The 27,563-nt window shown below is 34.0% G+C and overlaps 1 protein-coding gene across 1 annotated transcript; it reads left to right on the top strand.

Annotated features, from left to right (window-relative positions):
• Positions 1–25,937, top strand: LOC18595679 (calcium-transporting ATPase 9, plasma membrane-type). Its single transcript, XM_007023748.2, has 34 exons — positions 1–415; positions 816–1,096; positions 4,179–4,295; positions 4,378–4,417; positions 7,422–7,537; positions 7,627–7,758; positions 7,858–7,947; positions 8,705–8,774; positions 8,987–9,057; positions 9,151–9,234; positions 9,315–9,392; positions 9,469–9,540; positions 10,882–10,965; positions 11,049–11,131; positions 11,217–11,325; positions 12,530–12,585; positions 12,713–12,755; positions 12,862–12,945; positions 14,306–14,443; positions 14,919–14,984; positions 15,065–15,163; positions 17,118–17,228; positions 18,471–18,638; positions 19,733–19,792; positions 20,001–20,165; positions 20,287–20,403; positions 20,906–21,004; positions 21,137–21,274; positions 22,291–22,391; positions 23,398–23,443; positions 23,622–23,759; positions 23,976–24,083; positions 25,036–25,127; positions 25,454–25,937. The coding sequence occupies exons 2-34, from the start codon at positions 923–925 to the stop codon at positions 25,548–25,550; spliced, it is 3,246 nt and encodes a 1,081-aa protein (XP_007023810.2). The 5' UTR covers positions 1–415; positions 816–922; the 3' UTR covers positions 25,551–25,937.

The following is a 27,563-nucleotide window of genomic DNA, read 5'->3' as shown; positions in this document are numbered from 1 at the left end:
TTTTATTCTATAGACCAATGGTCATTCCAAAGAAATAGTTATTGTTAAAAAAATGAAGAATAGGCGAATGACTGTTCCAAGTGTAAGAATTCCTAAATTGCGGAGCGAAGTCAGTTGTTGGTACAAAAGTCAATGCGGTGCCTGTGAGTGGGTAAACTCGTATTATTATGCACTATCAAAATCGCGAGGTAATGGTACTAATGTCAGGACTAATGTTGCCTCTTTGGTCAAGCATCAAGGAAACTTCGCAGAAACTTCGTGTTTCCCTTTTGGAATTAATTAAAAAAAAAAAAAAAGAGTAGTTTTCTTGCACTCACTCGCGGTCGGGCGATGACTCGTATGGGAAATCAACTCCAATCTCTTGACGTCGTTTCTTTCATCTACGAACCCATCGGGAATCTTCCCTGCGTTTCTGGTAACTGTCTTTGAATTTTTTTTTTGGTTCAATCACTAGGGAGTAGTATTTTTGTTTTCCCTTGCATACAAAATGAGATCAGTTTGTCCACAAAAACGATGCTATGGTGCGCTATCCTCCGGGGTTTGCGATTCCCTGAAACCACAGGATTAGGCATTTTCTGTTATTGCCACCGAATGGTAACCGAAACAAAATCCTCCGCCTTTTGTGGATTTCCCACCAATACGAACACGCATTTGGGAAATACGGTTTGGAGGCGTTTGATTTTCTTCTTTCTTATTGATTTTTATTTTGTTTCTTTTAAATTTTATTTTAGTTTAGTTGGAGTATTTAACATAGACATAATATAGATTTGGGGTGTGATTCTGAGAGCTCTTGGCTTTTTCTGCTTGTGCTCGAGGTGGCCCACCTCCGTATAAGGCGATTGCGCCGTTGTTTTGTGCGGGTGTGCCATCTCCCTTGCGACAGTTGTCTCGTGTTTTTGGGTGATTTGGGATCAACATCGCCATGAGTAGTGTTTCATCGGGCAATGGTCTACTCCACCTGGAAGACATGGAGGCCGGTCCTTCCAAGGACAATGATGACCTCAACAATCACCTTGATCCCGATGCCGACCCCTCCAATCCCTTCGACATCGCTCACACCAAGAATGCTCCCCTCGAGACGCTCCAACGCTGGCGGGTAATCTCTTTTTCTCCTCTCCTTCTTCTTCTTCTCCTCTCCCCTGCCTGTGTCCTTCTCACTGTAATAACAAAGAAAGATTAAGGGAAAAAATTGTGATTTGTATAGGATTTAATGGTTTTTAAATGGATTTCCGTTTCAATTCTATATGTAAGCTGTTGTCCTTTTCTCTTGCTATTGGTTGCAATGGATGAGGGGGATTCTTTAGTGATGGATTAAGCAATGGTATCATCACATTGCAGATTTGTATCACTTATTTCGATGCCTGGATGAACATGAGAATAGAGGATGCATTATGTCTGGCATTTGCCTTTCTTTTGTTTTTGTATGAAACTTTTGCGCAATGTGCCGTCATTTTATAAATTTATATGTGCAGCCAGAATGAACTGAATTGTGGGTGAAAAAGTGCGGCTATTTTCTTGATATTGGGCTGCATTTTTGAATCAATCATTGTAATGAGCAGTTAGTTTGCAAAAGGATGCTATACGATCAGTCTGAAAAGTGGTTGGTTTACAATTAGGTGGCCTTTTTTTCCTGGATAATTGCAATTTTATTTATCCAAAGAAAGCAGAATGCCCCATGACAAAGTTAAACTTCCCGCAAAAGCATTGAAGCAAACAGGATAGAAACAAATGTAGGTCAACCGACAGCAAGCATACAACTGACTACTTGAAAAAAAAAAGAACTTTGATTATTCTGCTATGGTTTCTTCTGCTAACCCCATTTATGGCATAGAAGCTTGTTAGCACATTTGCAGCATTTTCCGCGCAGTTAAGCTTGAGCTTGATAACCTCTTCTAAGTATGCCGTTGAAGCATTAACAGATTGAGGAGCTTTGCCATGCCATTTGTTGTTTCTTTCCCTCCAAACTATGTAGTGACCAAGCTAGTGTTACAATTGGGATGCAACTGTAATTTAACTTAAGTTTCTCCCTTCTCAGCTTTGATGTGCAGTTATGAGGATGTAAATCTATGTTAATTTTTTTCGAAGTGCATTTCTAAAGCTTAAGGCTATCTGGGAATATCTCGTTATTGAATCATCTGATGTTCACTGAGAAATTTTATAAGTGATTGTATGATGACAAAAACTGATGATGTTATTGGAAGTTGGAAACTTGACTATGCAAGGTTTGAGATTGAGATACTCAATGAACTCAATTCATGCACTACTTTTAGAAGTAAAATTAGAAGATTGCCTTTTGTTGTTTTAGCTTTGCAATGTCTAGCAGCTAAGCTAAGATTCAATTTTTGTTTTGGATGGGAAACAAGCAAGTCATCCTTGCAATTTTGTCCCCCTTTCTTTATGAGTTATTGATAAAGAGAATGAGCCTCTATGCTTTGCAAGGTGCTTAAGAAATTTTTTGGTCTCAATGAGGTGCACCTTGCAGCTCAAAGAAAACTTTAACTCACAGATATAGTGAAATTAATCTGAAAAGATAATACAAGAATAGTGAGTAATAACAGAGTGCATTTTTAAGGGAGTCAATAAGTCCCATGTAGCATATGGCGCTTTGAAGTAGGCAGACTTGAGGGAGGGTGTTGAAGTCGGTATGCTACAAGCAGGAAGCATCTTAATGTGTCCTAGAGGACCTATCATGAGATTGTCGGGGAACTCCTGAGTCTTTACTGTGTTCAAACCCTAGGAATTAAGCAACAATTTCGACAAGTGCTCGTTGTCGATATTGCTTTATGATACTCTCCATAACCTTGCAACTTGGGGCAGTTATCAATTGTGGTCATTTATCAGTAATCCTTCATGTGTGTGTAGAATGCTCCCTGACCTTGTTGTAGAGTGTAACTTTTAATATTTCGTAAGTGATTGGCAAAAGATACACATGCAGCCAGCGAAGGAGATCATATCTTTATGTTCAGTTACCTCATTTTCATTTGTGTATGGTAGACCCAACTAAATTTTTATTCATCGAAGAGTGTATTTTTTTTGATAATTCATCGAAGAAGGTAGTATTTGTTTGAACTATTAGGGTGACATTATAAGTACAGTCCTAGTTATTATTGAGGTACAATCAATGTTTCTAGCAGAAGAGCAACCCCTAAAGGCTGGATTCTTTGCTAATCCACTGGAATTAGTTTTCTGAGGATCTTCCTTTTTCTTGCAAGTTTCGGTATATTTTAGAAGGTGCTGGTATTGCTCCTAAGTTTGTGACTCTCTGTCACCTTGAGATTTTTCTTACAGGGTATGATTTTAATTATTTTGTTTGAATTGGGTGTCCTTTTGGTTTGTTGTTGCATAGATCATTGAAAGGGTGGCATATCTTGTAGTTGCAATCAGTGACAAGGTCTTCTTGAGTATCTTCTGTATGATGTGGTTGTGTGTTCCTTGAAATTTTTGAATATTTACCTCATATTCCAGAAAAGCGGTAATGGGTAATTGTAGGTTTGGTTGGCTGATTTGATTATATAAAGGTAAAATATGTGGGAATGCCTTATGCAATATTGTCCTCGTAAATCTGCATCAACCATTTGTGTCAGGCATGTTGTGGACCTCAACAATATTTCTTAAGAAGCTTGCAAATAGATCATAAACGTTGCTCTCTTGAATTACGGTATTCATGTTTGACAATTGGGTGTGTTTTGTATTATTATTATTGTCAATTGACCTTATGTTATGAAATAGTGCTTTTGACCTTTTTTGTTATTTTTTGTAACATAAGGATTTTGAACAACATAATGGGACGTAGCACTCTCCCATCCCATGATCCCACCTCATCCCTCCTAGGATTCTAACTTGAGACCTATAACTGGAATCCCAAGTTCTAGTGGTTGAGGTGTCTCCTTGCAAATGACCTTTAGGTTATTAGATATCTTCTTAAGAACTTTCTGACTTAGATGGACTTGATGGGGCCTTTAATTATGGATGCCTTATCTATTTTACCTACAAAAATTTGATGCCTTTATAACCAAGCATTACTAATTAATCTAGCTTTTTGTTATTTGCAATGGTCGATGTTGAATTCATGGTTTCTCTGTATGCACTAATTGGTTTTTTATATATGTTCTTTGGCGAGATGAGGAGGGGGGACTTTTTTTTTCTTAGTTTGGACTAATTTTTATATTCTTTTATAGCAAGCGGCGCTTGTGCTAAATGCTTCTCGTCGATTTCGGTACACTTTGGACCTGAGAAAGGAAGAAGAAAAAGAGCAAAGAAAGCGTATGATTAGAGCCCATGCGCAAGTCATAAGAGTAATGCTAAATACTTTGATTGACATTTCACTTAGATATTTTTATTTCAGTCAATGCTACTGACGTGTGCTTATTGCTCCAGGCAGCGTTGCTCTTCAAATTGGCTGGGGAAAAACAAATTGGTAAGCTGCTTTGCAAAAAATATTTTGCTATAGTTTTACTAACAATTCTATATTTGAGCACTTTCTTTGTCTATATTTTCAATCCAATTTCCTATTTTGGGAAAATAGTAGAGATATAGTGGTGACCTAGAAGTTCAGCTTGCATTGTTTGGAAAGTGATTGGAGAAATATGAATGTGGTATAGCATATAGGATAGAAGAATCTTTTCATATTAGAAATTCATAGCTCAATTAGAAAGAAATCGATTATGACTTCTCCATTTATCGGTTGTGGTATAGTTGGACTCTTATAGTATCTAAACACTTCCCTTCTTAAGTTAGAAATCCTAGCTATAGCTATGTATTTTTGAGTGGAACATTAAGATAATTGAGAGCTATTTGGGCTTGGCCTAATATAAACTTGAGCTCAATTGATGTACCATTAAGTCGAGCTTGAGCTCAAGTACCTGCTCAAGTACTTGCTAAATGAGTTGAGCCAAGTTCAAGTATTTTAATACTCTTCTTGAGTAGCTTGCAAGCCTAACTTGACTTCTGATTTTTATATTTTCAACGTGGTATACATATATGTACCAAATGCAAATACCCCTCCAATCCTATTTCCTTTATTTGTCTCCTCTTTTTTGATGGCCCAAAACCATGCTATATTTCCATTTTTTTAACGTAATACTCTTGTTTTTTTTAATATATATTTCAAATTTTATTGTTGTGATTCATTTTTTAGCATTAAGAACCATGAAACATCATTTTAGAAAAGGAATTTTAATGTAAAATACACTAAAGTCAAAGATTTTTCCTTGATCTCTGTAAAAGCTAAATAGGGACATACATCATGGATTGAGTGAGTATAATATACACACACACACACACACACTATAATATATATATATTTTAATTGGGAGAAGAGGGATTCGACCTCTGTTATTTAGACAGGGAGACCATGCAGTAACCAATGAGCCAAATGCTCAGATGCCACATGCACTATAATATTTATTTTACTTTTTTATATAATTTTATTTGAGTGAATTTGAGTTTGACACCGATCTCTAGTCAAGTGTTGGTCCCTTATTTGAATTTGATGTTCTCCGGTAGATGCACTTTTCATTTTGGGTTAGTGTGTTGGTGTCGGCAAGACTTTGACACTAATATGGGTAGGATATCTGTGATTGATTGGGCATTGAAAACATGGACACGGCCTTTGTTCCCTTTGGCTAGCTGTAATTTGTTGCTAGAAGAAGAAGATAGAAATTCAAGTTTGTAATGTGCTGTTGGCTCGCAAAAAAGAATAAGATAAAGGAGGAGAAGAAGAGAATATAGTGTAGCCATAGCACTAAAGAAGAGGTAGAGAAGGAGAAATTAGGGCTCTCTTTTAATCATAACTTGGACGTCTACAAGGAGCTAATATTTAGGCCCACATTCCATTGCTGTTAGTACCCAAAACGCAAAAGGGTTATGTCTTGGGCTTTTGCCAAGCTGATACTAATAATATGGGTTTGAACCTTGAGATCATTAAAGTAACAATTAATTATTTTTTGACGGAACAAAACTATTTAAAATTATTACTTGTAATTAAAAATGAATTTAATTTGATTAAAAATTTTTAAAAGAAAAGGTTATTTTTTGGTTTTTCTTTTTTATATATCTTCGTTATAAAATGTCCCAATGTGTCCAATTCCTACATTTTGGATCATTTTTAGCCCAAGCCATGAGTCTAAAACTCTGAGCAAAAGGCAAGCCAAACATTTAGACACATACTGGTGTAGGGTACTCATAGCTGAGTTTATGTTCTTAATTGATGCTAATCAAGTCGACCAATCAAGTTGAGTTTGAGTAGCACAATTATCTTTTGACCTAACCTTTAATATAGAAAATAAAGCTTGCTTGAGCTTGAGCTTGAGCTTGAGCTTGAGCTTGAGCCTTGCCTTGCATTGGCTTGGCTTGATTACACCTTAATTCTTGAACATTAATTCCTTAGAATCACGAAATAAATTCTTAGTCAGGTGAAGTAGTTGATGCTTGACTAAATTGAGTATGTTATAAGTCTTACATGTTTCTCATGTGGTTGCAAAGTTGCATGCAAAAACTTCTTGTCATATTTGGTGTCTGTTTTTGACAAATTAGCTATTGTTTGGTTCACCTTTAAGCGGAATGGCTATTCTTATCAAAGCAGCTATTGCCGTCAAACTTGGAATCTCAATTCCCCTTCAACCCTGTGGGAGAAACTATTCTTGGTTCACTAGGAATAGAAGCATTCTTCATTTAATGTTTTATTATGTATATTTGAGAAAATTCTAGTGTTGTCCTTTGTCTAAGACGAGAAACTTTTTGATGTCTATTGGTGTATGATTGGCGCTAGACCAAATTTGGCTGTGATGGTTCCAGGAGGCTTGCTGGTGGTTAGGAAAACCATAACAGTGCGCCAACAACTAGATAGTGATGTCGGTGGCTGATTGGAGAGGAAGGAAGAGTCCAAGGTAAAAAAGTGAAAGTAAAAGGAAACGGGAAAAGGGAGAAAGGGGAAAAAGAAAAGAAGAAGAAAAAGAGAAAAATGAAAGGGGAAAAAATGAAAAGTCAGGCAAGAGAAGAAGGACAATAAATAGGAAAGACGTATTGGAGTTTTATGAATAAATTGTTATTTTCTATTAAACGTTAATGGTACTTTTATAATTATTCCCTTCATATTCCTTGAAATTATTCTAATGAATCAAATATATTAACAATGTTTGTACTCTATTTTATTTCCATGAACGTTGCTGAAATACTTCCCATGGATGTGCTAATGTAGCTTTTCATCCATTTTCTCTTTGTATAATTTTTGGGCATTTTTCCCTTGGGACTCTTAACTTAAAATTCAAACATAACTTGACTTTCATTGCGATCTCAATAAAATTTTTTATTGTGATTTTGTTTGGTATGGAGGATCATATTAACTCAATTCTATGATAGTTTTCTTGGCGTTATTCCTAAGGTTTCTTTATCTTCATGTTAACCTATTTATGCTATTTCAGTGCCTGGTACACCAGTTGCACTGCCAGTTGCTGGTGGTGATTATGCAATTGAACTAGAACAACTTGCTTCAATGACCCGGGATCATAAGTTATCTGCTCTTCAACAATATGATGGGGTAAGTTACCTATGAATGTTTTTTTCTCATTTTCCTTCGTGTTTCTTTTATCATTAATTTCTGTAATTCATGGTGGATTTCTCCATCAGGTTAAAGGGTTGTCAGGTCTATTGAGAACAAATTTAGAGCTAGGAATTAATGAAGACGAGGCTGATTTGTTAAAGCGGAGGAATGCATTTGGATCAAATACATATCCACGGAAAAAGGGACGGAGTTTCTGGGTATATTATTTGCTTCTTAGTTCTTATTCCCTCTTCTGTTCCTGCAATTATGGTAGGAATTTATTGCTTGCTGGTATTGATTCCTATGCTGTTTCGCAGAGGTTCCTTTGGGAGGCATGGCAGGATTTAACCCTTATCATATTGATTATAGCCGCTGCTGTCTCATTGGGGTTGGGAATAAAGACAGAGGTGTGATTTGTCTTCTTATCATTGTATTTACCTATGTTTGTATCTTTGGCAGTGGTATCCTTGCTAGGGTGTTAACTCCCCTCTTCTTCTTTGGGTGCTAAAGTTTTAATGATTATAATTGGTTTTTGTCTTGACTAGGCTCTTTGTTTTATGCTATGACATTTTATCACAACCAAAGAAGTTAAAATGTAAAAGCCGTAGAAGTGCTAAATATCTGTATGGTGTGAGTGATTATGTATGGCAGAAGTGTAATATTAAATTTTATATATTTTCTTTCAGCAAAAAATTTTATATATTTTCTGGTCATATCTTAGATCTACTTCATGCGATGTTGTGAATGAATTGCAGTGTTCTGGTTTTTCTAGATATGCAATTTTGCATCTCACAGTATGTAATGTGTTATGATGTTCATATGGATATCAATGCATGTTAATTTGGTAGGGGTTTATTCTTAGTTCACAGGTTCCAAAGTGAAGAAATCTGTTTTGGTCCAATTCACTCATATGAATATCAAATACAATCCCTACTTCCATTTCTTCCACTTGAAATTTATTATTTTGTTTATTTTTGTTTACTACTTTTTTACTAGTAACTTTATTACCTTTTGCTGGTTGTCTTGGTCTACTTTGCCTTGACTTTATTTTTCTTTGTTTCTCTGTTTCTTAGTTCTTCTTTGTTGCCCCTGTCTTTTCATACTGATACTCATTTCTCTTTTTCCTTTTTTTTTTTTAAATTTTCTAATTGATATTCTTTCTAGGGTTTGGAAGAAGGATGGTACGATGGAGGTAGCATTTTCTTTGCCGTTTTTCTTGTTATAGTTGTTACAGGTATGAAATTTGGTACTTCTCCATATATAGAATGCAAGTAGTATCTAAGCCCTTTTTAAAAAAGAAAAAGTATAATTTAAGCCCTGTGTTCCATTGCAGCATCCTGTATTCAAAATTTGCCTTGTCTTATAAAATATTGGTGCTTTTATAAGCAATGTAATTCATTCACTGCAGGATGATCTTTCCTTACCTTTTTTTTACGTGTTTAATAGCTACTAGTGATTATCGTCAATCTCTTCAGTTTCAAAATCTGAGTGAGGAGAAGCGCAATATCCAGATAGAGGTGTGTGTTCTTGTAGTATGACAACATACATTTTTATTGTTACCTTAAAATTTGGTATATATATTGATTTTTTTTTAAAAAAAACCTTTCAAGGTAATGAGAGGTGGCAGAACTGTGAAGATTTCAATATATGATGTTGTTGTCGGTGATGTTGTGCCTCTAAAAATAGGTGATCAGGTGGGTCATTCAGTTTATTCTTCAGGGTTGTTGATATTCATGTGCACTTGTACTAAATAATAGTTGGATGCTTTGGTTAGGTCCCGGCTGATGGAATCTTAATTACTGGCCATTCTCTAGCCATTGATGAATCTAGCATGACTGGAGAAAGCAAGATTGTAAGTTGCTTGGTTTGGAAATGCATTCATCTAATGCTCAGGCTTCATTGTTTTCAAGCACTAGGTTTTCTTGTAGGTTCACAAGGATCAGAAAGAACCATTTTTGATGTCTGGCTGCAAAGTTGCAGATGGTGTTGGTACTATGCTGGTAATTTATATATTGCTCTTTTCTTTTCTTGGTGCCCGTGTTATGCATTCTTATGATCACTGGTAATTTATTAGCTTTTATGGATGTTGTTTGCCATGTCCGCTAAACTGTTTATTTTTGCTTGTTATGGAGATTGTGGAGAAATAATAGGAATTGATCTGTGAACTGTTACAGGTTTTTGTTTTGGCATTGCACTTGTGTATTTCTTACTGTTACTTGAATCTGTCTGTTATATGGTGATGTGTTTAGTTTCTGATTCGAGATAATGGTTCTTTTTATCTTACAATTCAAATAATTATTTATGCTTCAGTTCATTATCTGATATGAATCTTGTTTAGAGATAGTAGTTTGAGAAAGACTGTTAGTATTGCTTTATGATTGTGAACTAGATTTTGATTGTTTGTGTGTGCTATCACAATGTTTTTGTTGGATTTGAAAAAAGTTTGGTTGGCCTGCCAATAAATGTACAAGGTTTATAGGATAAAATGTGGAATGCTGTTTCTTTTCCCTGTTAAGAAGAGCAAAATTTCAACAAACTGAAGCACCAGATTTTACATGCTCAGACATGTGGCACCTGTTGGTCTGTGTCAATACACAGCCTTTCTGGAGTTTGTCTTGAGAAGGGATAGACTCTTGTAGATTCTGATATTCGTAATCCCTTTCTTTATTGTGGCTCTATTTGATAACCAGGAAAACAAATTCCAGGAACAAGATATTTTCTATGGAAGGCATTTTTCTTAAAGCATAGTACTTTTCTGTTGTTCGGATAATACTATAAAAAATATTTTTTATTGTTTGGTATGTAATGGAAACTTATTGAATTTTATTGGAGATTATATGCCTATGTAAATAAAAAATAATACTCCATACTGTCATTATAATTTATATTACATCCCTAATTTTATATATTTATATATTATCCTTTATTTATCACTGTTTGGAATTATATTTTAATTTTTAAAAATTTATAATTGAAAATTCAAAACTTTATAAATAATGCAATAACATAATATATAATAATATTGCAATATATACAAAATATTATATAAAATGATAATATATTAAACATTGTATAGTATAATTGTCTTCTTTCCTCAAATTTGGGCGACACTTTCCATTGTTTTTCATGTTTTCTTTGTTGACGAGAAAATTTTTGTTGACCAAATTTTCTTGTGTCTGTCAAATATCAGAAAATCCAGAAAATAACTCTAGAGGTCATTTTTCTGGTTACCAAACAGAGTCTGTATATTTGATCTTTCGTTATCAACTTGGATAGTTTACCCAGGTTCACTTTTGCACTTTCAAACCATTGAGAAGTCATCTTTGTTAAACCATTTGTAGGTGACTGGTGTTGGAATCAATACTGAGTGGGGATTGTTAATGGCAAGTATCTCTGAGGATACTGGTGAAGAGACCCCTTTGCAGGTTTCAGCTTAATGTTCCTTAACTGAACCTAGTTCTAATTCTTATGATGCATCCTTAAGCTTATTATTGATAACACACTATAGGTGCGCCTGAATGGAGTTGCAACTTTTATAGGCATAGTTGGGCTTGCTGTAGCTGTTTCTGTGCTTGCTGTTCTTTTGGCCAGGTATGTTAAAAATCAATAAATTATTACTTTCTTGATAGATTAATTGTGATGTCACCTAATGTCTTACTATTGATTGGTTTTCTAGATATTTCACTGGGCATACAGAAGATCCAAATGGGAACCGTGAATTTATCAAAGGACAGACTACAGTTGAAGATGCGTTTAATGATGTTGTTAAAATTTTTACAATTGCAGTAAGTATGCGACAGTCCCTTAGGTCATGTTTGTATTGAGAGGGAATGAGTTAGTTATCATAAAAAATAGAATACAGTGAGAATAGAATCGTATGACTATTACTTAGTTTGGTTTGTTAGAAAGAAATACATGTATACTTTCATAAGATGGGAGTAATAGAGTATGATGTCTCAATTTAAGTAATACCAATTCAGTTGGTGAAGTTACTAAAAAACAAATAAAGTAATAGTAAATATACAAAATTAAGGATATAAATGTTAATTTACCTTCCTATAAATGAGGATTTGGGTCTCATTTTTATTTAATTTTGTTTTCTAAATTTCATTTCTACATGCAACTAAAAAACTACTCATTTCATATTTTATGTGATTTGTTGTCTGGTTCCACCTAAAATCTAGTTGGAATAGTATTAATATGTGTAGTTACTTAGAATAATGTTAAGGAATATGCAATAATAAACATAAAAAAACCATTTTACTCTTTAATAAAATCATAACAATTCATTTATAATTATTTATTTTTTCCCTTCTCTCTTTCTTTTCTTTTTGCTTTTGTTTTTCTCTTTTCTTGCTTCTTCTCCCTCTTGCTGGGACCAGATCTAGTGTCCGGTGCACTATTTTGGCTCTGCCACAGGCCAGATCCAGCCCCAGGCATGCCTTAACATGTAGCCATGGCCAAATGTAGGCACGGCTGACTGGCTCACCTTTATGATATGCCTTTGTGGCATTGCCAGGGCCAACTTTGGTCACTGTTGTGCCATTTAGGTGCTGCCAGGAGCTGGATCTCACTGCTTGGCATGCCTTTGCAGGGCAACCACAGCTAGAATCATTTTTTGTTTTCTGGCCACCGTCTGCTGCTGGATTGTTACCACCCGGTGATTTTCTCCTGCCATACTATTGGAAAAAACTTAATATTTCAAAATCTTGTGGGGTAACATTATCAACAAAATAGTGTTTTCCAGTGCTAATGGGCCAGGAATGGCTAAATACGATGGGGGAGTGGGGAAAAGCTATTCCAAAAGTGACCGAAATAGACTTTGTGTCTGGAAAAGCAATAGCTATTCCTATTCCAAAGTGGGAATTACTAATCCATCTGAATTAGACTTGGAATGGAGTAGCTATTCCCATGAAGCAAAGATAGTTTTAATATTTTTATGTTAATTTAACTGGAAGTCCAAGATTTTCTGACTCCAGAGTTGTTCAGGTTACAATTATCGTTGTTGCAGTGCCTGAAGGGCTTCCTTTGGCTGTTACCTTGACGTAAGTTTAAGTCACAGCTCTTGGTTCCTATTGAACTAACAATTCAGCCATGCTGTTGAGTACATTTTCCTATACTTTCCTTACTCTTTGATTTATGGTTTTGTTCTCTACTTGAGAACTTTTACAGTCTGGCATACTCAATGCGGAAAATGATGGCAGATAAAGCTTTGGCAAGTTCATTAGTTCTACTTTTTATGTGTTTTATTTTCATGATTGCTTCTGTATCAAAGTTTTCTGGTTTAATAGCATCTTTATCTAACAGACACAGATATACAGGTGCGTCGGCTTTCAGCATGTGAAACCATGGGCTCTGCAACAACAATTTGCAGTGATAAGACTGGAACATTGACTTTGAATGAGGTTAGTTCTACCATAAAGAGCATGGATGTGTCTGAACTTGATTGAATATTAAGTATTTTAAGACCAAAAGAATGGGTATCTTTTATGTATGATGATAGATATTCATATATAAGGGTTGCAAGCTGATCCTCCATAATCTATGCGCCGTTTCTTTTCACTACTATGATTTTGTGCTTTATATTTTCATACTTGATAAATGGGCATGCGGAAATGTTTCAAAATATATTAAGCTCCTTTCATTAGTAAGAGAGTTACAGGAGGGAAGTGGCAAGTGCACCATTTGTAACAAAATTATTGCTTCCTTTTTATTAAATGAAATAGGGTTAAGACTTACATAACCTTAGTGTTCTAAGATTCTTCTCTAGTTCAAGTTTTAGTTAAAATATATTGCAACTTAGTAAATCTTAAGTCTAAACTATTTGGATTCTACTAAATAAATCGTTTTCTTCAATTCTGCTTTATTTTATGGCCATACATTCTGAAAGGCATTGGCTTACCTAATCTTTCCTCATTCTTCACAACCTATGGTTTATTTTCTCCCTCTACGCGATTCGTTTCTATGTTTAAATCACTCTTACTTTAAAATGTTTTCTTATGTCTGTGGTGTATGCCTTAAAACATCTAATTATTCTTTGTGTATCATCGATAGGCCCTCTTCTATGTTCTTAACAAAGGTTTCATTTCTTATTCCATTTTCTTCCATCACCATATTTCCTGCCACTCTAATTTCAGCTACACTATCTTGTTGTTAGCTGTTTCCTAATTGCCTAACGCATGGATTGATAAGTATAGTTGATCTTAATGTTTTTTTTTTTTTTTTAATTTTCCCTTTCTGTTTTTTTTTTTATTTAGTTATTTAGTTATCTTCTTCATCCACTGTACTCTCATTCATGAACAACAGCCTATTTGTTACTCCTTGTGGATGATCAATTGTCTAGGGACTTCTTGACTATGAATTCTCGCTCAAATTCTAATCCATGGCTCTAAATTTACTAAATTGCTTCCCATGCATTTTATTATGAATTTTCTTAAATGAAACAGGTGCTAAATGTAAAAAGTTTCTACATTTGCGATACTTGATTGCAATATTTTCATCCCTTTCTCATCTCTATCTTTTACCCTGTTTTATGATTTTGGCTACATGATTGACATATTCTTCTTATTGTGCCTTATCTTTTTTTTTTTTTTTGCCATATTTCTATCCTTAATACATGGTTTTGCCTCATCAGGATTGCTCTTGTTTGGTTAAATTTTTTCTCATGGTCTTTCCTAGAAGTTTGGGTTTCTGAAATTTGTTTAGCAGTTACAAACCAGTTGTTTGAAAGCTATTAGATATCAGTCTGATTAACTAGTATCACAGATGACTGTTGTTGAAGCTTTTGTTGGGAAAAAGAAGATAAATCCACCAGCTGATTCTTCCCAGTTGCACCCATCAGTTGTGTCCCTGTTGAGCGAAGGAGTTGCACAGAATAGCACAGGGAATGTTTTTGTGCCTAAGGTGAGATTAGTTCTGTTATTTATTCATCTAATTCTTTATGCTAAGGTCAAGAGATAAAAATTTATTGATGCATAAGAAAATATTTTTTGTTTCTAAGCTTAACTGTTTTGCATAGGAAATGACTGTTCTTCCAATAAAATATTGGTGTGCATGATTTTTGGATGAGGTCTAAGTAATGGGTAATGAGTTATTAGGAAGCATTTTTTCCTGTTGTGTCACATAGTTTCCTAATGGAAATGTATTTTGGGGTCTTTCTCTGTACTTGTTGCTTCAGTTGACTTAATTTCCTTAGTGTCGTATTTTCTCAAGTATCTACATTTTCCATATACTTTTGTGTGTCTGTTTTTTTATTTAAATAATTCTGGCCTATAGCATACCTTTAGCCTCTTGCGACTTAGCAACTGGTTCTGCTGATTGCCATTGTTATTGCTCATAAGTCACAGGAAATCACATTGAATTGCATTCATTTTTCCAGGATGGTGGAGATGTTGAGATTTCTGGATCTCCCACAGAAAAAGCCATCCTTTCTTGGGCGGTCAAGGTACCCCCAGAACTTGTTCCATTGTCTACTGTAGATGTACTTTTGTTTGTACATACTAGTCATTGAAAATTGTGTTGCAGCTAGGGATGAAATATGATGTTATCAGATCAGAATCTACTGTTCTTCATGTTTTCCCTTTCAACTCAGAGAAAAAGCGAGGTGGTGTTGCATTACAACTGGTAGTGGCTTTAGTCTCACTTCTTGATGCTTTTTTACTTTGTTGATCCTACTATATTGGGAAGATTTAAAATGCAATTATCAAAAGTTATTAAACAAATTACATTCTTTGTTCATGGGAAAAACACTAATGACATTACGAAACAATTGATGATTTCTGTCCTGGGAATATTGAAATGATTGTGCATGATTATTGTACAGATATTGGATGTATATTTCCTTAATTCTGTTTTTTTTTTTACTTTTTCTGAGAAGATGAAATTGGTCAAACTTTTGACAGACTGGTTTTATTAAAGCATGGATTTGAATAAGCAGATTTGGCTGCTGTATACAACACCAGTTTCTGGTTTCAAACATATCAAAGAAAATTTTGGCCTCTTTTAACTTTAGTTCAGATGGTGGTGTATCCATGATATTGATGGCATCTTGCTGTATGATTTCATATCATGGTTAGCCTCATTTTCAAAATTTAATTGGTACCCTATAACATTCTTTAAATCGTGTAGAGTGACAGATTTTTATTTCAGTTTATATTTCATTTCAGATGGTGATGAATTTGAATGCTGGTGGTAATTAATGTTGTCTTGCTATATGAAAACATATCCTTAGTAATTGTGTTGCATCAACATTTCAGTGGTACCCTAAAATATTCATCAAATCTTGTGAGCGACAACATTTTCATTTCTATTGATAGTTGATATTGTTAGTGTATTATCGGACTGGATTAAGGACATCACTGCTTGGAAAATTTGTTGTCCAAACTTTTTGATTGGGGTATGCAGGCTTGCCTTTTGTTTGTTCAGCTGAGGGATTGGGAAATGAGTTGGCTAAATGTGGGCTCGTTTATTTAATATATTTTGGGAGTCATAATCTATCTATTTATACTAAAAGTGAATAGTAAGTCCTCTGCCTTTACTTGATAGTTTAAACTTGTGTAATCTATTTTGGTTTTTTTTGTCTTTTTATGACCCCTTTTTTCGAGTTTTCAGTGTTAAAAATTTTAGAGAGAAAAACTAGGAGAGAGGAGAGAGTGAAAGGGGTGGCAAAGCTTGAGAGGTGGCCTAAGGAGAGGGGAAGGGAGTGGGGAGAGGGCTAGGAGCTGGGGGAAGGAGGTCCAGTCACTGGTGGAAGAGGGAGGAGAGGAGAAAAAGAGAGGGAGGAAGAGGAGAGAACTCTTGCAGGGGAAGTCTAATCTGGAGCTCCTTATGTCGAACTGTGCTGGGCAGAGCTGGATCAATCTAACCCCTGCTGTGCCGATGAAGGTGGGAGCCAGATCTGGCCCACCCGCCAGTGGAAATGAAGGAGGGATAAAGAAGAAAAAAAGAAAACTGAAAAGGAAAAAAACAGAATAGAAAAATGGAAAGTGGGTTTTGAACTTTTGGGAAGAAAGAAAGAAAAAGGAGCGAAAAAGGGATAAGGAAAAAGTAGAAAGAAAAAGTGAAAAAATGAAACTAAATATGAAAATTGTTATTATTCTGATTTCTTTCTGATTTACCTTGTTTTCCCTTTATTTTTTCTTTGCTTTTTATATATTTTCTTATAAAATATTTATAAATTTAAAATAATTTGAAAAAATTACCAAATCAAAAAATTTATTGATTTATAGTTTTAAAAATGAAGAAAAAATTTTCCTGCCACAGCGAAGAGAGTGGTTAGTATTTATTGATTATGCAGCCTATGTACGAGATATGGTAGGAAAACAGTGAATTCTTAGCTGCTCTAAATATTGAACTTGCCTTCGTACTTTGATGCTTACTTGATCAAGTGTTTTAACTTGGTGGGAATATTGCTGAAATGTCCAAGTGCCTTTTGGTAGAACTTATTTAAGGTGCTGCAGAATGTTTAAAAAAGAAGGAAGCTTTTTTTGCCTAATATTTTGAACTTGCTGGACTATTGATATTAATTTATACAATGTCCTTTAGCGTAATGAATTTTTGCTTTTTGTCTTTATGGCAGTCTGATTCTCAAGTTCATATACATTGGAAGGGAGCAGCTGAGTTAGTTTTAGCCTCATGTTCTAGATATCTTGATTCAAATGGTTGCCTGCAATCGATCGATGAGGAAAAGGTTAGTGATTATGTAGATGCAGGGTAAATTTTTTTGGGAAGTCATTAAACTTATATCCTTTTCCCACTTTACTCACCAAACTTCAATTTGTTCAGATTTGATCACTAAACTTTTTAAATTGTAGTCAATATGGTTATCTTAACTGATTTTATATGCAAATAAGTGATGTAGTTATTAGGTAGTAACCATCGTGTCACTTAAAAATTTTTTTGAAGTTTTTTCCCCTTTTTTGTCTGCTCATTATTCTTTCCTTCTTTTTTGTCTATTTTATTCATTATATTTATAGAATTGTCATTTTAGCAAAACTAAGAAACAAATATGGGAAGAAAAATAGGTCACAAAAGTTAACATGGATTTTTTAAATGATATGGCCATTATGTCATTATTTTGTTATTTATTTGGATGAAAGTGCTTATAGTGACCACATTTGGTATGCTTAAAAAGTTAGTGACCCAATTGAGACGAATTGAATTTCAGTGAGCAAAATGAGAAAAGGGTAGAACTTTAGTTTTCACCCATGAAGTTTACTTTTTTATATTCACGCACACAAAAACACACAAACGCTTTGAAAGATCTCCAGGGAAAAAATGTTATGGGAATTTTCTTCTCATATTTGACACACATGCACACACTTTTCCAGAATTAACTTTAGCTTTTAAAATTGTTATTTGTTTAGGCTTATTCCTTGTTGTATTGGTAGATATAGATGATATGCAGACTGATTATTAATGTATGGAAACCGTGCGTGAATACATTATGAATTAATGGTTGTTCATTACAACCGTTAAACCACGTGTATAATGCATTAAAGAAAAATGATTCTGTTATCCAGAAATATATTGCATGGTTCATAATATGTCTACAATTTACTATTGTATGATCGAAAACTGGGACTTTGTGTCCTCCGATTCCTTCCAGAATACATAATTATTTTATTATTATACATGTCCACACAATACTGTTGTAGAGTTGTTTCTGATTCCTACATTCCTTTTATCTATTTCGTAATTATTGCTTGAAATAAATCATTTTCTGCTATAACTACACTCATGATGCGGCCTATTTTTATACCAGTTTCATGGCTATTTACATGCTTCAGTATCAGCATTGCATTTGGTAATCTGTTTTTGAGACAATTTGTTCAAGGCATCAGTTTGACATGCGTGTCCCTTTAACCGTAAACAATGGGCAGTGAGTAAATATCAGCATAAACCAATTTTATTAATTTCTGCCTTTTTACAGGATTATTTGAAGGCTGCTATTGATGAAATGGCTACAAGTAGCCTGCGATGTATTGCCCTTGCATACAGATTGTGTGAAAAGGAAGAAATTCCTACTGATGAAGAGAGCTTTAATAGATGGGTCTTACCTGAAGATAACCTTGTCTTGCTTGCTATTGTTGGTATAAAGGTACCTATCTTTTTTAGTTATGGTATCAATATCCACTATTGGTCTTTTACCAAATGGTATTTGTACACAGCTGATTATTATTCTGTTACTAGCCTCTCTACCTTTTTACCTTTGACTTTATGTTTGATATCTATAAATGAATTTATGTGAGGCAGCTCTAAATGGCAATATAAAGCTTGTGTCAGAGACTGAAACAACTCCTCTTTTCCCTTTGAGTGTGAATTTTTTAGTGAGATATATCACTAAACAAAGTCTTTCATGCATAGATATGCAAGCATGTCGATCTGTCGTTAGAACGAAAGTCACTCTTTGAAGTTTATTTAGGTAGATTAATTCTGCCAAAGAAAAAAAAAACAGAAAATTTGGCAATGGTGCATTTAACCTTCATACCATGACATTTCTCCCTGTTTTTTCCCCACTTTATAACATTATAGTGCCATTATTTGTGTGCGTGTCCGAATTTAGGAGTGCATTATGTATACTTTGTGCCGCACAATGATTGATTGCTTCTTCTATCTTCAAATCATTGAATATGTTTCTGTCACTAGATTTTAATACTCAGAAAGACAACCATTGTTGAGACTTTGGTGAGTGCAAAGAATTTAGTGACCCATCAATGGTTTTATGCTTGTAAGAAAAGAAGTCTTACATTTGATTCACACAGATCCTCAAGTTTAATGAGAAATATGCCAATAAATAAATAAATGGTGTGCTCCTGTATTAGATTATAATTATTTATGGAAAAAAGGTGGTCTCCTTATACGCATAAAAGAAGAAAATTTTTTTTCTTATAAAGCTGAACTATGCTCTTCCATTTTTTTTATGGTTATTAGTTTGGATGCATTGTTCAAATCTGTATGTTATTTTTAGTGCCAAATTCTAGACTTCTTTTTTCCTTTGTAGAGATTGAGTTAGGAAGCTTTCCATCTTCTTTGGATTTAATTTGCAATTGAGCAAAAGCTGTCCCTTGGGGGGTTTTGCCATTTTTCTTCAATTATTTTAATTAATCATGAATAGTCCAGCTTAATTGTGAACTAGATTTCTTCACAGTGAAACTGCTGCCATTTTTAAGCTAATATAATTTTCACCTGCAGGATCCTTGCCGTCCAGGTGTAAAAGATGCTGTGAAAATATGCATGGATGCTGGTGTTAAGGTAATTTGATGGCTTCATAAGATTAGCTTCAAAATTAATTCTACCCTTGGTACCTAGCAAAGCCTTTACTCTAATTAGTATAATTGTAAACAAATACTTGATTTGTTGATGAATGATAATGATTTGTGCAAAACTATCTATTTTCATATATTATGATTAAATTACTTGACAAATCACTAATTGGAACCATAAAGTTATGAATCTTTAGGTACGCATGGTCACTGGGGATAATATCCAAACAGCAAAGGCAATAGCTTTGGAGTGTGGGATACTTAGTTCTGCTGAAGATGCTACTGAGCCTACTATCATTGAAGGAAGGGTGTTCCGTGCTTTATCTGAAAAAGAAAGAGAACAAGTGGCCAAGAAAATAACGGTATCTGTTGGCTATAATTTTTTGATTTTTACCTTTAGTTTCTGTTACTTAGTCTCAAATGTCAGTGACATGTTTTGTTGATTCAAACATGAAAAAATGGCTATTTTGGAGCGATGTGTAGGTAATGGGGAGATCGTCTCCCAATGACAAGCTTTTGCTTGTTCAAGCCTTACGTAAGGGAGGGGATGTTGTGGCTGTGACTGGAGATGGTACTAATGACGCTCCTGCACTTCATGAGGTTCGTTGTCTCTATATCTCTTAAGTTTTCTAGGTTAATGCCGTTAGAAGTTGTTTTTTGGTGTGATGGTGCTTTATGATACATCTTATACTATTTACCCTATCTGCTAAGTATTGGCTTAGTATCTATGTGTATCCTCAGTATATTTGCATATTCCACTTTCATACTCCTTTAGAAATGCCAAATTGGTATGCTCTTGCCACACTAATTTTGGACCTACACCAATATTATTCTATAAAAATTGTGTGAATGTCAGTGATAAGTCATCAAACATGGAAAATAGTTCTAGTGCTTAGTACCAGCTATGTGAACTATCATGGACCGATTCTCTCCCATTCAAACAGCTTTGTTTGTATATGTAATGAACCCTTTCTCTGCCTTTGATACTGCATGGTGACTACACCATGATTTCCATCCATCCCTTTGCTTATCTCCCCTTTTTGCGTGTACTTTTTCTTTCCCATTCAATGTTGATTGCATTTTTACTTGTTCTGTATTTTAGGCAGATATAGGTCTGTCTATGGGTATTCAAGGTACCGAAGTTGCCAAAGAAAGTTCGGATATCATTATTTTGGATGACAATTTTGCTTCCGTTGTGAAGGTTAGTATACATATTGCATGCTTTTACGTGGATATTATTGTTACCTCTCTTCCAGTATCCTACTGCTTAAATTGAGGAAGGCTTGTATCAAATTTCTAGCTATTGAGGCTCACCTTTGTATCCTTAACGTAGGTTATTCGCTGGGGTCGTTCTGTCTATGCCAATATTCAGAAGTTTATACAATTCCAGCTTACAGTTAATGTTGCAGCTCTTGTAATCAATGTTGTAGCAGCAGTATCCTCTGGTGATGTTCCTTTAAATTCAGTGCAGGTACAGTTCTTTCTCTGCCCCTCTAATGTCCCTACATCTTTTTTTTATATAATTTGACTATCGTTCAAAAGTTTAGACCTTAGTAAATGTTCTCTAATTTTTCAAAAAAAAATAAAGTTAAATAGAAAATGGTTAATACCCCAAATTACCCTGACTTTTTGCCTATGAAATTTGGTTTTTTCTTAACTGTCCCATAGATTGATGAAAGTTACACTTTTCACATTAGTACCATTTTGTCAGCATAGGGGGTGTGAATAATCTATGTATTTCTTTTGTTGCATGCATCCTTGATGGTGTATGTTTTGTAGATAGGCAGGTTTTATCAGAAACACTTTGTATGTCTTGGTTTGTGATATGGAAATGGGAACTGGGTATGCTAGTTAGCTAATTTTGTAGTATGAGGGGTGGGGGGTAGGCTTAATTGGTAGCTATTTTGGGTCGTGGTATGTGGTTGCCTATACTTTGATTTGGTTGATTATAAGTGATTATAAGCGATATTCTTTTTGGAAGAAATAAGTGATTTAATATATTAGAAAGAAGCTGAAGTGGGAAAGAAGTGGTTTTTTCATTTAAAAATGAAATGAGCTTTTCTTTTTCTAGAAAATTGTATGTGGGCTTTTAAATTATTGATTCAAAGGTAAGCTTTCAATGTCTTTAAAATGGGTATTACAGTTTAAAAGCCTGAATAACATTTATTTTTTCAAGTTCAGACTACGGGGAGATAGACAGCAGAGTGGAATTCTGTTTTTATTTAATTTACTGAAATATTCTTTTGGGGGTTAGGCCATGAATTAAAATTTTTCACTTCTTGTCTCTGTCTGTATGTGATGATGAAACCACAAAATTAGTGGAGTTTGCATGTAGAATTAGAGTTCAGACTTTGTGTTGTTTCTGTTGGGGTAAAGAAAGGAGAAAACCAAAAGTTACTGTTATTTGGTCAACCTAAGGAACTATGTACATTAAAATGTCTCTTTATGATGACTGAAGTTTGAATGTTTTAACTTTTTTTGGTACAGTTATTATGGGTTAACCTGATCATGGATACCCTTGGAGCACTTGCATTGGCTACTGAACCACCAACAGACAACCTTATGCATAAGACACCAGTTGGTCGAAGGTTTGTTACTTGTTTGCTTATGAGAATATTTCATAGCTAGTTTGTAGTTAGTATCATGTATGCTGTCATAAATGTTAGTATCATGTATGCTGTCATAAATATGGCAACCATCTATTGGCTTAATTTTTGATTAGCAGACATTTTTCTGTTCTGTTTTGTTTGATGGGTAAAATACCATGGTTTTCTGGTTCTTGAAAAAAAATTAATCTGAGAAAATATTCTAAGGTCTTTTTGGGGAATTTTAGAAACTTTTAATTTTTTGGTTATCTTTTCCAATATCACTGTGCTTGACATTCTAAATCTTTGATGGTTTTAGAATTATTCTTTTTTAATTCTTCTCAATTCTGGGATTATCTGGTTTGAAAGTAATCAAAGTTTCTGGCCTCAGGTCTTCATTCAATGTTGTCAAATGTTTGAGGCTTTTTTTTTTTAATTATTATTAAAGGTTGCCAACCCTCACTTTCTGGTTATCGAGCATATACTGAAATGCTACTGATTTCATTCGCTATAACTTACTTTCTCAAATTGTCAAGTGGTCCTGTCTCCTTTCATTGGAATCTTTCTGGTGATTTCAGTTTAGCAAGTAAGTTTCCAGCTAAAGAAAAAAAATCTTTCGAGGTAGCAGTATTTTTCTCTAAAATTGACTTAAAAATGCAAGCATGTTTGCTTCTGCAGACATTTCTGAGAGGGTACAATTTTTAGCTTGTTGAAGAGGAAGGGAATTCAGTGGACTGAAAGGGAAGGGCTGCTGAATCACCTTGTTTTTAAAAGTCTTTCTTACTCTTTCTCTGCTCTCTTTTCAGCTTGTTTACTCTTTCAAGCTCGTGTAACGATTGTGGTCTGGTTTACTTTTAGAAAATTGAAATGGAGTGGCTCCTTGAATGATTTGAATGCTTTTGCAAACATAAATATTTATATGATTTGATGGAGCTAAATTTACCATTGTTTAGTTGATATATATATATAATGGTCTTGTGGTGTTCATTTGAATGTTTTATTTTCTCAGGGAACCTCTGATTACAAACATCATGTGGAGAAACTTACTCATACAGGTATTTGTTCTCTTGGGTCCTCACAATATGACTAATTATTTTCTCCTGTTAACTTTGCACTTTTCGTAGCAGTCTGTTCTCTTGCAAGTTTATTTGATCAAGAGTTGTTAACTCAGATAGTCTGGGAATATTGCTTCATGATTCCCTGTTGTCTTATCATCTTTTCACGTCTTTTCAGGCTTTGTATCAAGTTACTGTCCTCCTTGCGCTCAACTTCGCAGGCTTGAGCATTCTCCATTTGAAGGATGATGGTAACAGGGCACATGCTTTTGAAGTGAAGAATACTGTGATATTCAATGCATTTGTAATGTGTCAAGTAAGTACTGGGTGACAAGCCTGAAATTCTGGGGGTCGATATTTGGATTTACTGCTATTAATTTTACTTCATTGATTAGATTAAAGGCCTTCTTTATTCCAATCTTATTTGATTATTTTTATGAGGCTTTGAATTAATGCTGAAGCATACCTATTTAAACCATATTTGCATTTAGTTTTAACTAAAGCTTGAGTTTGATAACTGTTGAAATCACAGATATTCAATGAGTTTAATGCTAGAAAGCCAGAAGAAATCAATTGCTTCAAAGGAGTGACTAAAAACTATCTCTTTATGGGAATAGTTGGATTTACATTCATTCTTCAGGTGATCAATCTTACTTTTTTTTATTATTATTATTTTTGCTTTTCGTGGGCTGTGATGTTTGATTTGAGGTAAAACAATAAAAATATCTTTTATTCAACATTTATCAACTTAAAAAATAAAAAAGAGACATATAAGGATGAGAAAAGGAAAAATTAAAAGAAAGAAATAAATTATTTAGGATTATTTTAAATTCAAAAAATATTCATAATGTTTGAAGTGAAAAAAAAAATCTAAAAAATTTTACTAATAATAAAATCGTATGGAATATTTCAACCAAAGCATTTCAATAAAAACGTGTGTTAGAGCTCAAGTTCGTGATTCTCTTACCCCAAAAACAGCAAACCCAGATAGATTTGTCTCACTACTACCCCAAGTTTCCTTTACCAGAAACAACCCAAAACTCAAAACCAGCATATCCTTGTTCTTTATAAAAAAAGGCAAAAAAATTCAATAGCTAAGACCTCAAAGATGGTGTTTTGGGTATCTATGGAGCTTGAAAACCAGAGGATAATGGGTACAGAAAGCAACTGGCAATGTTCATTATCTGACATATTGAACGTTAGGCTAGTTGAAATTAATTTCCTGTTTGTGTACAGAATAAAAAAAGAGAAAAACACTCACTTTGATGGTTAAGAACAAGGAGGAAAACAAAACAAGAAAGGGAGAAAAGTAAAAGTTTTTATATATTAATGTAGTATCTTTTGCCATTATCAAGAAATGGAAACTAAGTTTAATGAACAATGAAGAAGAAAATTCAAGAAAGATTATGACTTTTCATATCTCTAAATAACTGTTGATTAATGGTAATGAATGGTCACAGGGTCTAATAGTGCGTTTTGAAACAAGAGGGGCCAAAGTATATTCAAGGGGGTTTTTGTATTTTACCCGTTTTATCTGTACTGATCTTTTTTTACTTGGTTTACTCAAGATACTAAGTTGAAATGTTTCATAGATAATCATCGTTGAGTTCCTTGGAAAGTTTACCTCAACAGTTAGACTTGATTGGGAGCTATGGCTAGTATCGGTTGGCATTGGCCTTGTCAGGTAGGCTCTGTTCCTTCCTCTTGTCAATTTTAGTCATCCAAGTAGCTTGAGGGAGTGTCGAAATGTCCATATTACTCTATATTGCTTGTGGTAATTGATGTGAGTTAAGATTTGACACAACTCAAAAGTTTGTTTTTTCATATGTTTGGGTTATTGCAAGAATGGTTGAAGTTTGGAAAATAGCCACCAGTTTTTGAGCCCTAAGCTTTAAAACTATCTAGTTCTGATTAGTTTTTGCATGGCACATGCTTCACAAACTTATTGGCCAAAAAAAAAAAAAAAAAATTGAAAATAGAACCGTCACTGACTGCTGTTATCTTTTGAAGCTGGCCTCTGGCGATGGTGGGAAAGCTGATTTCAGTCCCCAAGACTCCACTTGCGGCATACTTGACAAAGCCATTTGAACGATGCAGAGGATCTTAGAATGCATGAATTCGGTGTTTCTGTTGTTCCATGCAATAAGTAAAAATTTGACAAATTGGAGGATTGTTAATGCTTTGTAGATAGGGTTGTCAAAGAGCAAGGAAGGCGGTGGCACTAGTACCCTTACATGGCTTCAGGCTAAGCACAAGCTAAGCCTGTGTGAAGGCACTAACTAATTTTCGAAAGATAATTAATATTATTTAAGGCAAAGCAACTCAATGAATTGTATCATACAAGCTCTGGGTATATGATTTTGTTCATAAACCTCTAAAAGAGTTTGGTCATGAAATAACTTCATCAAACGTGCTTCAATTGTATCCATCGGTTTTATTCTTTTAGAGAGAGCTTGAGAATAATAGAGCAGGTGAAGTCAATCCTGTTTCGTAAGAGGACACTGGGGTCTCTTTCATTTTAAAATGATATTTTAGAGTCTAGTCTTTTGACTGGTCCAAAAAAATTGTAATCCAATATTGCATAAACATTTTAGACACAAATATCCTCATTTGCTTAAAACAGATATGCTCATCTCCTTTTCTCTTCCAAAAACTTTTATAAAAATTAAATAAAGACATCTCGAATTTTTTTCTCAACTTTTTATTTATGGCGTTTCGGTCATCCTGAAGAACGTATGTTCTTCGAATATATTTTTGTTTTCTGTCGCAGGAAGATTCTTTTTCTCTTTGAATTTTGATTTTTTTTTATTTTTTTTCACATTTAAAAGAATTTTGATTGGAAAAGAAAAAGAACATAAAAAATTTGTTGACGTTTCTTGGCCACTGCTATTTGAAAAGAAGATTCACTAACATTGATCTCATGGAAGCTGCATACGTCAAGGTTTTTTATTTTTTTCTTTTATGTTCTTTTTATAATTTTTTATCCATTTTGGGTTCCAAATCTTATTTTTAATGATTAATTATCTGTTTCGAGTCAAAATTTTTTTTTAAATTTATTATTTTTTTGGGGTTCAAAATTTGTTTAGATTTTTCTTTCTAATCAAGGTTTTTGGAGGATGAACAAGTTTTTTTTTTAAATAGAATATGCCAAAATTGAAAAAAATGATACAAGGGGTATTTGTATTTTAAAATATTTATGTGGTAGTGTCAAAAACATCAATTTAAAACAAGAGAGGTTAAAGTGTCATTTTCAAGGAATTAGATGGATTTTTTAAAAATATTTTACCCAATTAAAAAAACTCTTTTGATCTATTCGAATTTGAACTTATTTAACTCGATCTAATTAACACTATAAAAAATTTTGCTTATTTTGATGAAATAATTTTCATTGGAAAATTCTCATGGATTTCCAATGAATTTCCAATGGAATTAAATTTGACATTCTGTCCAAAATTCATTAGAATAATATATATTATTATTATTATATAAATATTTTCAATATAGAGATAGAAACATTCGCAAAAGGCCTGTGGGACAAGCTCAAAAGTATTTGTGAAGGCAAGTCTTTGGTGAACAAAATCTTTTTAAGGCATCAGCTGTATAACTTGAAGATGAGAGATGGAGATTCTGTGCAAGAATCTTAACCAGTTCAATTCACTTGTAGGCCTTTGATATTAAGATTGATGATGAAGAAAAGCCAAATATCCTACTTTGTTCTATGCTTGATTTTTGGGATAATATTGTGAGACATCGACCTTCACAGACATATAATGGAGGTAGACCCTATGATGTGGAGTTAGGTAGTTTGGTCATTTTCTTGACGAGCTTCTAAAAGTGGGTTTTTTAATATTATTAAGGCCTAAGCAGGCCTAAGACATAAATGAATGATGAAAATAAAGATAAAATGATGAAGGAAATAGAAATAATGATGATTTTCAAGGTAAGGGCAAAATAGTCATTTTTCATCTTTTAAGTTTTCGTGAACCTGAGTATTTCTAGACTATTATGGACTTTTGTCCCAGTGTTAAAAGTGTAAAAAGATTGCATAAAGGATTGGAAGAAGACAAAGCCAACTTGTTAAGGGCATTTTCATAATTTAAGTGAAGTTTGGATAAGCTTA

The sequence above is a fragment of the Theobroma cacao genome, chromosome 6, assembly GCF_000208745.1.
Source record: "Theobroma cacao cultivar B97-61/B2 chromosome 6, Criollo_cocoa_genome_V2, whole genome shotgun sequence".
Taxonomy (NCBI): domain Eukaryota; kingdom Viridiplantae; phylum Streptophyta; class Magnoliopsida; order Malvales; family Malvaceae; genus Theobroma; species Theobroma cacao.
Note: the sequence above shows the minus strand (reverse complement) of the source record. Positions and strands in the feature narration are given on the sequence as shown.

What these genes read in the sequence shown, in the direction of transcription:
- LOC18595679 (XM_007023748.2), top strand. Translation starts at nt 923, where the DNA reads ATGAGTAGTGTTTCATCGGGCAATGGTCTACTCCACCTGGAAGACATG. An exon ending in AAAAGGGACGGAGTTTCTGG is followed by an intron (nt 7,759 to 7,857) that starts GTATATTATTTG and finishes GCTGTTTCGCAG; the next exon opens with AGGTTCCTTTGGGAGGCATG. An exon ending in GTTGGCATTGGCCTTGTCAG is followed by an intron (nt 25,128 to 25,453) that starts GTAGGCTCTGTT and finishes TATCTTTTGAAG; the next exon opens with CTGGCCTCTGGCGATGGTGG.